The sequence below is a fragment of the Tinamus guttatus genome, unplaced genomic scaffold (assembly GCF_059628265.1).
Source record: "Tinamus guttatus ecotype Peru unplaced genomic scaffold, ASM5962826v1 Tinamus_guttatus_pri_ptg000439l, whole genome shotgun sequence".
NCBI classification, from domain to species: Eukaryota; Metazoa; Chordata; class Aves; order Tinamiformes; family Tinamidae; genus Tinamus; species Tinamus guttatus.
Window position 1 is genome coordinate 781,082 of NW_028288973.1, and position 13,919 is coordinate 795,000.

General features: G+C 53.5%; 1 protein-coding gene across 1 annotated transcript; it reads left to right on the forward strand.

Annotated features, from left to right (window-relative positions):
• Nucleotides 1-1,289: 1,289 nt before the first annotated feature.
• Nucleotides 1,290-11,297, forward strand: BAIAP2L2 (BAR/IMD domain containing adaptor protein 2 like 2). The gene is made up of 14 exons (XM_010224173.2): nt 1,290-1,577; nt 2,521-2,596; nt 2,875-2,961; nt 3,310-3,371; nt 3,484-3,555; nt 4,338-4,454; nt 4,866-5,012; nt 5,459-5,599; nt 5,873-6,011; nt 6,613-6,835; nt 7,944-8,015; nt 8,339-8,519; nt 10,378-10,418; nt 11,186-11,297. The coding sequence occupies exons 1-14, from the start codon at nt 1,539-1,541 to the stop codon at nt 11,259-11,261; spliced, it is 1,473 nt and encodes a 490-aa protein (XP_010222475.1). The 5' UTR covers nt 1,290-1,538; the 3' UTR covers nt 11,262-11,297.
• Nucleotides 11,298-13,919: the final 2,622 nt, after the last annotated feature.

A 13,919-nucleotide genomic window follows, 5' to 3' on the forward strand; every position in this document is an offset into this window, starting at 1 on the left:
ACTGGATGGAATAATGTTGTGAGCAGTGGTTCTGTGCAAAACTAACATGACCTGAAATAAACTCAATTCTGCTGTAATGCAGCCCATGTTTGTCTAGTCTCTGTCCATCCAGCAAGATCCCAACGGGACTCCAAGCTTGCAGTCTGGGTGTTTTCTACAGGTGGAAAAGAAAAAACTGGGGACCTTAAGGTGTGTAATGGTGCCCTTTATCTGGACTGAAGAGAGAAAGGACCTGTTCCTTAAGCCAGACCTGGGCCTGTTTCTGTGGTGTGGGTGCATTGGCTATCTTCCAAAATGCAGCACTTTTAAGGCTTGGCTTGTTGCTTGCACCCAGTGGAAGTGCTTTGGCCAGCTCTGCTCTGAGGATCCACCTCGCCTTAGGTCAGGCTTAAGAAGAAGCCCTGAAATCGCTCAGCATACAAATAGTTTGAGCTAGGCCTTTAGGTTTCCCTTGTCATCCCCAAAATGATTCCTGGAAGAGGTAATTGCTGTGACATTGACTGGCCTGGTGCCCCCTGCTACCTAGGGGCCATGGCTGACTGTGGGGACTGACTGAGTAATGAGCAGGACTAAAACTTCATTGCATGCCTCCTGATCTTTATTTTCACAAATGGCATTACAGACTAAAGGGGCTATTAATATGGAGGAAATAGATATATTTTTTTTTTCCTCATGTGATGGAGGGGCTTGCTTTCTTGAGGGAAGGTGTCTTGGCAGGAATATTGAGTATAAAACTGCATTTTGGGGTGGAGAGAATAGACGCTTGCTTCTGCTCTATCCCTGCAGCTTCTACTCCCCTCCCTTTGTAGGTCTATCTGTGCAGACCTTCTGGGATGACACTGCGCAGGATCCTGGCAGGCAGGGGGAGCAGAAAGGCTTGGATGCCAGCTTGGGTCTGAAATTAGGAAGCCTCAGTGAGACCAGGAGTGGGAGAGCGGCTCAGGACGCAGAAGGCTGAGACTGCAAGAAATAGAGGGCAGGGGAGGAATTAAACCTATTTTGACCTTTGCTTACTTTTTTTCCCCCCTGCTCTTTCATTGCTGCCTGCGCTCTGAAGCTGACAGCGTCTCCCAGCTTGCAGCGCCTGTGGGAGATGGCAGAGTCTCGGTGCAGAGCGGGGCTGAGCACCTGCCTCGGAGCGGCGGCAGCGCTGGGGCAGGAAGCCCTAAGGAGGTGGCGCTGGCAGGTGGCTGGCGCTGCAGGTGCCGGGACGGGCCAGGGGCGGCTGCTCGAGCAGCAATCAATAATTAAAGGGGGTGGTCACATGTCCTCGCTGGCTGTTGCAGGATTCCTCTCTCCACAGAGTCTGGTTACATCCAGAGATCAAGTTCCAACCTCCTGGCTGGTGAATTATTAAACTCCATCAGTGCTTCATTCCCTTCGTACCATGCACGCGCCTTCCTGCTGTCGTGCCTTGCCACCAAGGGACTTTTTCCATCCAGGCGGCACTGTGGAAGCAGGCTCCTCCGTGCCAGTATAACACCTGGCGCTCTCCTCCGCTCCTCGCTTCCGTGCGGGAGAGGAAAAAGGCTCGGGAGATGGAGCCGTCCTACAGATCCACCATCTCCATCTACAAGGTGAGTCCTGGCACCGAAGGCTGCTCTGGGCTGCCAAGGGGAAGAGCTGTTTGCTGCAGAGGGTCCCGGGGGTGGGTGGTGAGGTTTGGATGCCTCCCTGGGCAGGCCTGGAGCAGCTCCCGTGGGCTGCGTTGGGGAGCAGAGCGCTGGTGGGAGGGGAGCGCAGTGCAGGGCTCACGGCACATCCAGGAAGACGTTGCGCGACCTGGATGGCTTGGACACAGCGTGTTCGGAGAGGGTAACATGCCTGCGTTGCGTGTACGAGGCAGGAGTCAAGCCAGCTGTTTTCCACTGTGCAAGAAGGAGCGGCCGTACCTCGCTGACACTTCCCTGTGCTGATCTATGTTCCAGCAAGGCCGCGAGGTCTGGGAGAAGGCAGAATTCCCTATTCCAGCTTCCACTGTCTGTCAATACTTGCTGTGTTGTAGGCAATAAAAAGCTTTGATATGACAGATAAAAGCTGAAATCCTTGTTTAAAACAGCCCAGCCCATCTCTTATCTGGAATCTGGTGATGTAGAAAACCCTAGTCCAGAAGATGACACTTTCATCCCTGGATAAGAAGCATGAGCCGTCGCCCAAGCAGGCTCAGGGGGAAGGGTTCCTCCTGGAGTCCCCTTGCAGTTAACCCGCACCTGCAGTGAGCATGGGGAGATGCCGCAGGCCTTGGAAGAAAGCATCTTCAGGGGATGATGTGGCTCCCCAGCGCACTGCCTCCCTCTGTCACTGCTCCGCTGCTGGCTGGAGAGGACTAGAGGCAGCCAAAGGTCTTAGTTATCTCCAACATGCGGGGTGCATTTGCATGTGGCCAACTGCTGCCACGGCCGAGGGAGCTCCCTGAGTTCCTGCTGGCCCCAGACGCCTTGCAGCAGGAGGGCATCATCAGCCTGCTGAGGTCCTTGGAGCACGGGGCAGACTGGGATTAACCTGCTTCTGCTTGGCTAGAGTATCCTGGATGAGTTCAACCCTGCGCTGGAGAACCTGGTGTACCTGGGGAACAACTACCTGCGCGCCTTCCATGGTGAGTGCTGTCCTGCACGGCCCAGGCCCAAGACCCAGCTGCTCTGTCTGTCCTGGGTATCCTCTGTGCATCAGGAGGGGGCACTGTCACCTGGGAAAGGTCACCGGTCTCTCCTTGCGACATGTCCTGAGCAGCTGTAACGCACTTTTATTCTGCTCCAGGACCTGTTATTGCTGTTAGGTGCAGAGGGGGAGAGATGGGGTGGCCCTGCTTTTTTGGGGGCTGGTGAGGCTGAGAGACAGACTGTATCCTTAACCTCCCTGCTTCTCTACTTGCAGCGTTATCTAAAGCAGCCGAAGTCTATTTTAAAGCAATTGAGAAGATTGGGGAGCAAGCACTGCAGAGCTCCACCTCACAAGTGCTGGGTAAGGGTCATCCCCTGCCCTGGGATGGGTTCTTTGGCATTGTCCCTTAGCTTCTACGTTTTCAGGTGTGTTGGGAGGGAAGAAGACAGATCCTCTACATGGTTACTCACAGTGCCAGGCCCTGTTGAGGCAGCGAGAATGAGATTTATTGTGTGCAGATTGTGTGAGAATTATCAGGGTGCAGAGAGCAGCGTGCTGCACTGTCTGTTGGACTTTCACACCTGTATATCAGGCTGTTGAATCCCATGCTGCTGGCATGGCCCCGTAATGGCCACTTTGCTCTACCTCTGTGGGAGCACAAGGAAGCGACTGGTATTTTTATATCATCTTCTCTCTCTTTCCCTGAAGGTGAAATTCTGGTGCAGATGTCCAACACACATAGACTCCTGAACTCCGATTTAGACGTTGTGGTGAGTGGCTTTCTTGGGAGCTGGTGCAGGCAGGGAAGAGAAGGAGCCGTGACCCACAGGCTGCCAGTGTTTGTCCAGCTGCCCCATCGTCTGCCCTCTCTGCCTATTCCAGACTCGGACCTTCCACGTGGACTTGCTGCAGCACATGGAGAAGAACACCAAAATGGACGTGCAGTTCATTAGTGTGAGTGATGAACTTCCCTCCTCAGCCCTGCTTGTCTCCTTCTCCCCTCAACCCACAGCCTTCTCTTGAGCTCCTGAGGGGTTTGCCCAGATTTCTAGAGCTGGGGGTGGTGGGGAAAGGGCTTCTCTCCCTCTGCCCTCATGGGCCATGCAGCTCTGCTCTGGCTGAGAAGGGCAGGTGGCTCTTCCCTGTGTGGTGGGACTTGCACAGCGCTTCAGTAGGGCTGAGGCACTCAGGTACTGATCCTAGAGCTTCTGACCTTTCCATTCCACAGCTTTACATGAGTTTGGGTCCTCCTCTATGTTGGCTTATGCCATATTGTGGCCATACTGGCTATGCTGGCACGAAGCATCACAGACAGAGAGGCCCAGGACTTGTTCCAGTGTGGCAGGAATGGGAATCTGGTTCTTGCTCCATAATCTTGAGGCTTGACAGTGCTGTAAAGCCCTTCAAAATAAAGAAGAAAAAGAAAGGGGCTGGAGTTGTTTTCTCTCTTTCTCTCTCTCTCTCTTTCTCTTTCTGTCTCTCTCTCTCTCCCTCTCTTTCTCTCTCTCTCCCTCTCTTTCTCTCTCTCTCCCTCTCTTTCTCTCTCTCTCTCTCTCTTTCTCTCTCTCTCTCTCTCTCTTTCTCTCTCTCTCTTTCTCTTTCTTCCAAGGAGTTCAGGTGATGTCTGCTTTCAGGGAGGCATTAAATATTCTGTCACCCACCATAGCGGAGCCACCCCTGTGCCACAGCAAGCCTGGAGCCCTGGTTCCTCACCGTGCCTGGTTTCTTCCTGGCAGGAGAGCCAAAAGCAGTATGAGCTGGAGTACCGGCACAGAGCCAGCAGCCTGGAGAAGTGCATGACAGAGCTGTGGAGAATGGAGAGGGCTCGTGATAAAAAGGCGCGGGAAATGAAGGTGAGCCGTGATTGCAGTAAGCATAGCAAAAAATGAAGCTGATTATTCTGCCAGAGCTAGGGCTGATTTCTGAGCAGCCCCATCCTTCTTTGGAAGCCAATGGATTTTTTTTCGCAAAGTTCAAAAGGTGGTGGGTTTTCCTGGACAGGAGGAACCTCCTTTTCTGCACATGCTCTTGACCTGTGGAACTCATTTGTGTAGAATCTACCAAACCTTTACCTCATTGAGCAAACTTAAATGTGCAAGGACCTGGTCCTGGCCCTGCTGTGCTGCTCCAGCACTGCAAGTAGATTGGGAAGCTGGTAGACGTGACCACCCCTTTCAATCCTTGCCCCCCTGCGTGCCTAGCTGAGCTCACTGACAGGTTTCTGACGACCTCGCCCTCCCTCTCTTTTCCCTGCCGTGGCCCAGGAGAACGTGATGCAGCTGCGCTCGGAGATGCAGGCGTTCGTGTCCGAGAGCCAGAGAGCTGCTGAACTGGAAGAGAAGCGCCGCTACCGCTTCCTGGCTGAAAAGCACCAGCTGCTCTCCAACACCCTCCTCCAGTTCTACAGCAGGGTATGGCCTGGGGGGTCGGGGGGCTAGAGGGGATGGCAGGCAGGAGGACCCTGGCGCTGGGCAGCCCTGTGGGTGAAGGGAGAGTCTAAGCACGGACTGGGCAGGAAACTGCTGCATTTCTTGTGGTGGAGTGTAGGCTGGCTGTCCTGGGCTGTGGGAGAGGAGGCTGGGGCCAGAGCAGGGGAGGGCAATGACTGGGTTTGCAAGGGGACAGCTGAGTGTGTGAGTGATGGCAGAGGAGGAGTGAGGTAGGTGTTTGTGGCAGCAAGTCATCTTTGGGCGCACAGGGGGTCCCACTGGAGGGTTATGTGCTGGACACTCCCACAAACTGAACTGTGGAAAGACACGGTCCCTAATTTAATCCATGTGTCAGCAGCCCTTGGCTCCCTCTGTAGCTATTCCGCCCCAGACCTTCAATCAGCGCCTCTCTCCCTCTCTCTCCCCAGGCCCGGAGCATGATCCAGGTGAAGGTGCCGCAGTGGAAAGAGCAGCTGGAGGCCACTCGCAACCCCTCGGGCGGCCTCCTCACCGCTTCCCATGGCCAGGGCTACCCATCAGGCCGGCTCACGCCCAGCCACCTCGAGATGGTGAGAGCAGGCAGGCAGCCCCTGCCTCAGCGCAGCCAGGCTGGGGCTGCCCCTGCCCAGCTGCACGGCAGAGGGCAAGCCCAGTCCTTGGGGCTGGATGTACGTGGTGCTTGTGGCCCTTCCTGGGCAAGAATAAGGGAAGCATGTGTCTAGGCTGCAGTAGTGGAATATGCTGGGTTTTGTTTTCCAAGAAGGACTATGTATATCTCAGAACCTCTCTCTCATGACATATCCTCTACAGAGTTTGCATTTGACCTCCTCTCCTTCCAACAGCCCCAGAGACCCCTTGAGGATTTTGTATCTCCCATGATTGGGAGTAGATCCAGTGTCTTCTCTCAGGAGCCTCCAGAAATGAGACTGTCTCCTCAACCAGATCCCCCCAGGCAGCTCCTGCAAAGGACACCGTCTGTCGGTAAGACCCATGTTCATCAGGAGCAGCCTCTGTAAACAGCCTGGGTTGGGTTTGGGAAGGATCACAACTCTCCATCAGACTGCTGAGACACTGACCAAAGTGGGGAGTACTGAGTTCAACCCTTCAAATCCATGCAGGACAAGGCGAGCTTCCCCAGCAGCGTGTGTGAAAGGTGGAGAACCCACAGATGTGCAGCCTTCAGGGCTCCCTAGACCAGGACGGCTGGTTCTCAGTGGCGTTTCCTTTTGCGAATGTGTAGTGCCTCAGTGCTACTGGATTAGACGTTATGACCCATATTCCCAGCTGCTCTCGCAGGGCCAGGAAGCAGCCCATCCACCAGTCACCGGAGCAGGCAGTGCCTGCACCCTGCATGTTTGGCCAGAGAGGGCGTAATGCAAAGCAAGGGGTTTTCAGCACGAGTTGACTTTCTTCTGCAAGACCAGTGTTTAACCGTCTGTGTCTTGCTTTCTCCCCCAAGAGAAAGCCTGTAGAATATCTTGTAGATTAATTACTGCATCAGGGAAGTGATGGTCCCTTCCAAGCAACATGAGCCTTGCAGAATGTTGAACTTCAGCTAGACTCGCCTGATGCTTCCCCTCAGGTTTGCTCCCTACTGGCCGTACTTCCCGTTCTGGTTCCTTTGGGGAAGGCAGCAGCAGCGAAGGCAGGAAGAGAAGCAACATGGTGAGAGTACAGGCTATCGTGCCCCATGCCACGGGTACCAACCGGACCCTGCTGCGGTTTGACCTCGGGGACGTCATCACAGTGCTGATTCCAGAAGCGCAGAACGGCTGGCTTTATGGCAAGCTGGAAGGCTCCTCCACGTAGGTGACTTATGTGCTATAAATTGGTCTAGCGGGCTTATACAGACTTGTCAGGTCCACAGCCTGCAGACCTCAACAGGAAATGGCCTCCTTTCTCCCCGCCCAGCGAGGCCTGTGTTGCTGTGCCACGCTCAGCATTCCTGCCGTGCCACGACCATTGACCTGGTTGACTCTCAGAGCAAGGAGAGGTGCTGGGGTCGGGTGAAAGCAGGATGTGCTGCCCGAGAAGGCCCTATGGAGGCTAGGGAGGAAAGCCAGCAACTCAGTGACCCCTCTCCAGTCTTCTTTAAGTGATTACGGTCATGGGACCCAGCTTGGGCCATGTCCTGCTGGAGTTACTCGAGAGGCCTGATGTTTCTCAGTTCACACGTCAGCTCCTGCTGCACCTTCCAGCACAGGCAGTGTATGGAAACTCCTGCACCCAGCATTTACTGAATTACTCCACAGATATGTTGCTGGCCAACACCTCTCTGCCAATCCTGCTGTTTCATGTGGGATCTGAGCATCATGGTCTGCAGTGAAGTTCACAACACTTGGGGGCAATATGAACCACAGCAATCTTTTTGTTTTTTGAGGGCTGCATTTTGCTTGGGGGAAGGGGATTTTCCCAATCTTCCTTGTGTTCTGGGCTTGAGTCCCTTATGACTGCTTACAGTGAGAGAGTCTCTGTCTGGACTGTGCTAATCTGCATTCCAGAAGCAGTGATCTTGCTCAACCCCTATGATAAGGAAACCTGCTCCAAGTATGTGTAGAAAGCCCTGAAGGAGGTGAGAGAAAGGCTACGCTATCAATCAGCAGGGGATTTGCCTCATCTGCCTTGCTGAGCAAATATCTCTGTGTTTGGTTATTGGGAGTCCAAGTGCTGAAAGTGATGCTGTCTGCTAGACACAGGACAAAGGTCTTGATGGCTTCTCAAGGACTGTCTTTTCACCCTGAACTCTATCGAGGGTGAAATACATGCTGAAACACTACCACATGATGTAGCTGTAGTAGCAACACAGACAATGTGTAGGACGGGTATAGATCAGTAAGATCTTCAGATGTGTAGGATCTGAAGAACTACAAAGGTTGCCTGGAGCTCATTTTCTTCTCTGTTTTTGTGCTCTAGATGCGGATGGTTCCCTGAAACTTATGCCAAGCCTCTAGAGGATACAAGGGACTCAGAGGCACCAGCCACCAGGTAATAGAGTAACTGGCCAGGGAGAAATTGAAATGCCTGCTTGCTGGTCTGTCACATCAGTGGAGTGCCTGTGGGGGTTGTGCCTGCTGGAGAGCTATAGCTCCATGCTGGAGCATTTGCAGATGGTCTTGTAGGCCATGCCCTAGACATCTCACAGGCTTACCCAAGATGACTCCACCAACATGGGCAGTATCCTCTCAAAGCTGGCTCAGCGCAAGCCTCTTCAGAGAGGTCACATAGAGACAAGCCATGGCTAGCACTGTGTTCACTGTCGTTTCCTGCTCTACTCTGACTCTCACCCCACTGTCTTCTCTTCTTGTCAGGTCCTTCCCCCTCCGAAGCAGTCACAGTATGGATGACATCCTGGACCGTCCCAGCACTCCTTCCTCTAGCAATTACTGGCCAACCACTACCCAGGCCCATTTGCCGAGCCCACCTCCCACCTCAGTGGGTACCAGCAGTCACCAGAGCAGGGGAGCAACCCCAGCTGGTTCACATTCGAAGGTGAGTGTGGGAAGGGTGACCAGTGTGTGTGGAGACAGACATATCTTCCTGTCAGTGCTGACTTTCACCCTTCAAGTCACACCTCTTCCACGTAGCCCTGCTGAGAAAGAAAAATGACTTCCAAGGGTTCATGTTTGTCCTCCTTCCTTTTGGGCTAAGGGGTTCTGTTAGCACTGCTCTTGCTGGCCTTTCTCACCCAATCTGTGCCCCTGTTCTGGTGGCCCTTGACAATCAACATCAGTGCCTGGCTGTCTTCCCCTGAGGACTGCTTTTGTGCCTGTAGCCCTCTTATTTCTCTCTCTTTTTGCTCACCAGGGGCCCTTCAGTTCACTCCTTTTCTCCATGACCTCCCAGCCTGATTTCTGGTGGCTCCGAGGCAGCACTTCTTTCTGCTAATAGTAGGACCATGGAATGATCAGGCTGGACTGGGAGGGGGTGACCAGCTAACAGAGATGCCATCCTTCTCCCCTCAGAGAATGGAGAGACGCCTTGTAGGGCACCTCTTCCAAGTTCAAAGAAGGGCTGAGCTGGGTTGGGTGCTGGCAACCAAGGATGAGAAGGAGACTGACTGTGAGCTATGCCTATATGCAAACATCCAAGAGAGAAGTCATTATTAACAAAGCTGCTTTGAGGTCATAGGTAGGAACAGGCAGCCTCCAGTCTGGTACTTACTAATGGTATGTTAGGTGGGAAACACTTGACCTATCGCTGCTGCCAGGGGAATTAACTGGTTGAAGATGAGAACATGAGGGAGAGCAAAAATGTTACTTCTCAGTCTTGTAAAAGGATGAGAAGGGTGCCAGACCTGCTCACTGGTTCCAAGTCACTGTGACGTTGAAGGCATCTGTATGTCTGAAAGAACTTTTTTTTTTCTTTCTTTTTTTTTTTTTTAACTTTTACATCTTGTGTTGTGGTTTCAGAAGGCCTTGGACTGTAAAGCATGGAGACCCTCTAGGTCAACAGTGACCCTCTAAGTCAGTGGTTGCCTTCTGGCCCCAGAAGCAAGCTGGTAGGGATAGATCTAGATATTAGCAATGAGCCTGCAGAATACAGTGAGAGAGCAATTTAGCCCCATTAGAGGTCTGGAAAGTCTGAGCTTTGTTCTACACTTCTGTCCAAGACATCCTCCAGTTTAGCTGTTTGACTTCCCCAGTCAGAATAAAATAATAAAAGTAGCCACACATGACCTTCTTGTGTGCTGCCATCCTTAAAACCAATGTTTTAACAGGTCACCACAGCTGTCAGTGATTTCTCACTACACACTGGCCAAGGATAAAGGACCACAGGGCTCAGCTCTGTCGGGCTGGTCCACATTTGAGCAATATGTGCTGCAGAGTAAGGTGTTTGCACAGTGTAGCACTGCAGTTTGTGGACTGCAGGAAGCCGGCGAGGACACTGAAGATGAAGTCATTACCAGAGTGTGCGTGCAGTGTGAGGGGGGCATCTCTGGCTGTGCTGGCAGGGTGACATGTAGGTCAGACTGTTTGCTGTGCTCTTCACACATGACACTTTTGTGATCTGGAGCATCTCCTTTCTTCTCCAAGGCAGAGACAGATGTCCATGGGGAAGAGGGAGACTGTGGTGTAGGGAGCTCCCTCACCACAGAATTCAAGGTATTCGTTATCTGCAGCTGTGAATTGTGAGACTTCACAAAATATGAGTGAATAAGGAGTCAGAGCCCTATAAAGAGGACTTGGGCTCCTAACTCACTCAGGTGTTTTATAAAATCTTCCTCCATGTGTGCAGTGTATCCTGACCAGGTTTTCTCTCTCATCTTTCCCACCTCAGATCCCCACCAGTAGCTTTTTTGGCTTTATTTATTTATCTATCTATTTATTTTTATTTGTTTCCACTGCAGAAATCAGGAGTGTGGGACCAGCCTCCTGAACTCTTCCCACGGTAAGTCAGGCATGGGATTGAGCTCTGCGATGAGCAAATATGGGGGGGAATCATTGCTATTTTTATTCAAACTATTGGATTACACATGTAATTACAAATGTGGGAGGAGTAGGGAAATGTCTGAAAGAAAAACAGTTTCCATCTTTCAGGACAGGAGGGAAAGGTAGGTCATTTTAGCATCTCCTGGCTGTTAAGGCGTTCTCTGACCTCTTGTATTAAGAGGCAGGAAAATCCCAAGATGGCCAGACCTGCAAGTTCCTTCCCTCCCATTCTGGAAGAGCCAGAATAGCAGCTCACGGTATGAGCATTGGCCAAATTGATTTTGTACTGCTCTGCCTGCTTGGAAATGGCTGGGGGCAGCTAAGGCCGTGATGAGTCAGGTCTATGGATATGAGACTTGCCATAAATTTCCAATTTCCTCTGCCTCTCCGTATGTTCCAAAATTGTGCTGTGACCTCTTTCTGCTCCCTGACTTCTCGTTTGGAAGATCAGGGGCAAGAAGTGTAGAGAGTGCTACTGCAAGGGACAGCTTTATTGATATGATATGGCCACCCCAGAGAAAGGGCAAGGAGCCTAAGATACCACCCTGGAGCTTGTATCAGAGTGTGTTAATGAGGAAAAACGCACACTTGGCAACCAGCTTGAACTCACATTTTTGGCATGGAGGTGGCAGGCGAGCAGGACTAAATAGCTTTTGCGTGGTTGGCAGGTCCCCTGAATGGTCTGTGCAGATTCCTAATGGTTGCCTATTTCCTTTCCCCTTTCAGAGGCACCAACCCGTTTGCCACAGTCAAGCTGCGCCCCACAGTCACCAATGACCGCTCAGCGCCCATCATCCAGTGAAGAAGGGCTGCAGACAGCAGAGAAGAGAGCGGGGAAGTGCAAAGACGGAGAAGTGACCTTCTGTGAACCGGCTGGACAGCAGCTTAGTGCTGCCACTCATGGAGTGACCTCTCTCGTCGCCTCCCTGCCCTCTTGGACACGGGGCTGCCTCTTGCCTGACTGTCTGGCCTGCTTTAGCCAGCAATAGGCCCTTGCTGCTTTTTGGATTGCCTTCCCCTGTGTGATGTTGTTGTAACTGAGTGGAAGAAATTTGATGTTACTGGTGCTGGTGGCCTAAGAGGAGGGGATGATGGAGGTCTGGGAGCTGAAGGGCCATATGGGTAATATCACCTGTTATCATCATGGGGCAGCACCTGCAGGAAGACAGAGACAAAGCTTTGCTCGTCCTGCTGTGGCCAGAGATGAGCACTCATGGAATAGCCCTTTTGCTATTGCAAAATAAACACCATGGTGAGGTATAAAGGAGCCAGACATTGAGTCCATCTGAACGGATGTGCAAGCACAGCTCTCTGCTCTTGGCCCCTTTGGTGTCTAAGTCGGTTTACAAAGGCATCTCCCCGCTTCTCACCTGGACAGCCTCAGCGGCAAGGTGGTGGGCCGTGACAGTCCAGATTCCTTGCCTTGCTTTCATTTGATGGCTGTAACCAAGGCCGCCTTGAAATAAAATGAAGAATGCTGTGTCAGCAGCGATGCATGCGGCTGTCTGGGAGCCCAGCCCAGGGGCTTCTGCCTATCCAGGTGCTGCCGGCAGGCATGCAGCAGGCCCAGCAGGCCTTGGTGACCCACAGCTGGCCCCCACCCTGTGCTATCCTGCCACGGGAGGGCAGCAAAAGCTCATTTCTTGGCCTAAAATGGAGGGCCCTTCCCCACCATGCCAGGACAGCTGCTGGGCTTCAGGCATGAGGAAAGGCCTGGCAGCCATCTTCTCTGCTTCCCCTTCACGGAGCTGCGCGCCCCAGGGATGCCCTGGGCCGCCCTCCAGCGTGGTGGGGGGAAGAAAGTGCTCCCCACGCTGGGCATCCAAAGAGCCCCTCCAGCCAGGCCATGGGCATCGAGGGGCTGCCCCACCAGCACCACGTGGGTGCTGCGGCAGCCCTTGTGGGAGCGGAGGCACAGAGGTGAAACAGGGCGTGAAAGCTACTGCGGAGCAGGGTGTGAAAGCGGCAGTGACTACGGAGCAGGGTGTGAAAGCGGCAGTGACTGCTTTAGCCGATTAGCCGTATTAATAGAAATTAAACCCCAGGTGCCAGCACTCCAAAGCCCCCACATGCTCCTCGCTCCCTGTGCCGCGTGCACCCCTTTCCCGCTGCCAGGAATGCGCGGCAGAACGGACAGGGCAGCATGGGGGCAGCTGGCACTAAGAGGCTTAGGCGCTTAAAACGGGGGCCTTTCACTTGTGGGACATGCGCACGCCCGGGGCTAGCTCCTACCTGTGGGCACAGTTATGAGGAACTCTGACCCCTCTGAGACCCGAAAGGAAAAGGGGGTTCTGCAAGTGTAGCAGGTGACTGGCTCATCCCTGGCCAAATCCAGACTGGGGCACCAGGCCTGATGCATGGCAGCTGCTACGGTATATGTATTTTATTTATATATGATATATCATATGGAGGATTTAGCATCAGCAGGCGTGTTGGCTCCCACTGCTTCCACTGGGACAGGCTGGATGCCCTGCTAGGGGAGGATGGCCATGACCCGACTGATGCTCCTGATCACAGCAGGAGGGTCCTGATGACACTGTGCTGTCTGCCCCCCAAAGCAGGTCGGCTAGGTCCAGCCCTGACTGGCCCTGCAAGCCGCATCCGATGGCACCTCCTCAGTTGCTCTACCTTGCGTGCCGGCTGGGCTGACTGCTGGGCACACATCCTGCAGCCTTGACCAAGCTGCCTGTCATAAAACCATTCCAACTCATCTGGCAGGTGGCTAGGGAAGTGGCTTGGGAATTCCATGAGTGCCTTAAAAACAGAGAGCCTGGAGAGACTGCAAAAAAACAGCGGCCTTCTTCCTTTTTTTCCCTCTTGCTAACATAGAGGCCCATCTTGTACTCAGGGTTCTGATATTAAAGCAGTGCGCAATACCCTGCAACTCCTTGCTGCATGTCGCCTCGTGTCCTCTGATGCAGCTTTTTCTCGCTGTGCTTTCGCTGCTGCTCCAGGCCCACCACCTCCTTCCCTGCTCCCCTCGCTCCCGGCTCGATAGCAGCTTAGTTCATCGCAGACATTCCCCCCAATCCGTTATTTCCTCCACCCTCCTGTGCACCCGCCTGCTGTGCGCTGTTCTGGTGGGGCAAACAGCAAGGAGCCCTCTGATGGGCGCCCGGAGCCGGGCAGCGGGATTACCAGGGGATTCGGGCTGAGGCAGGCAGCCACCTCCTTCCCATTGGCTGGAAAAGCCTCTTAAAAGTAGAGAAGTGCTTTCTGCCCGCTCAGCACCTGACAGGCTTTGCTGACTTGAAACCGTAAGCGGCTGCTGACCCACATTGGCGCTGCGAGTGCTGTGGGGCACTACCCACCGGCTGGGCTGTGCCTACGGCAGGCAGGGGGGTCCCAAGAGCAGACTGGGGGGACAATCTCCCCGAGCGGGGGACAGTGTCAGAGCCTGAGCTCAGCAGGTTGCAAGGGGGATTAGCTCCGAAGAGAAAGAGCAGGGTCACCAGAAACT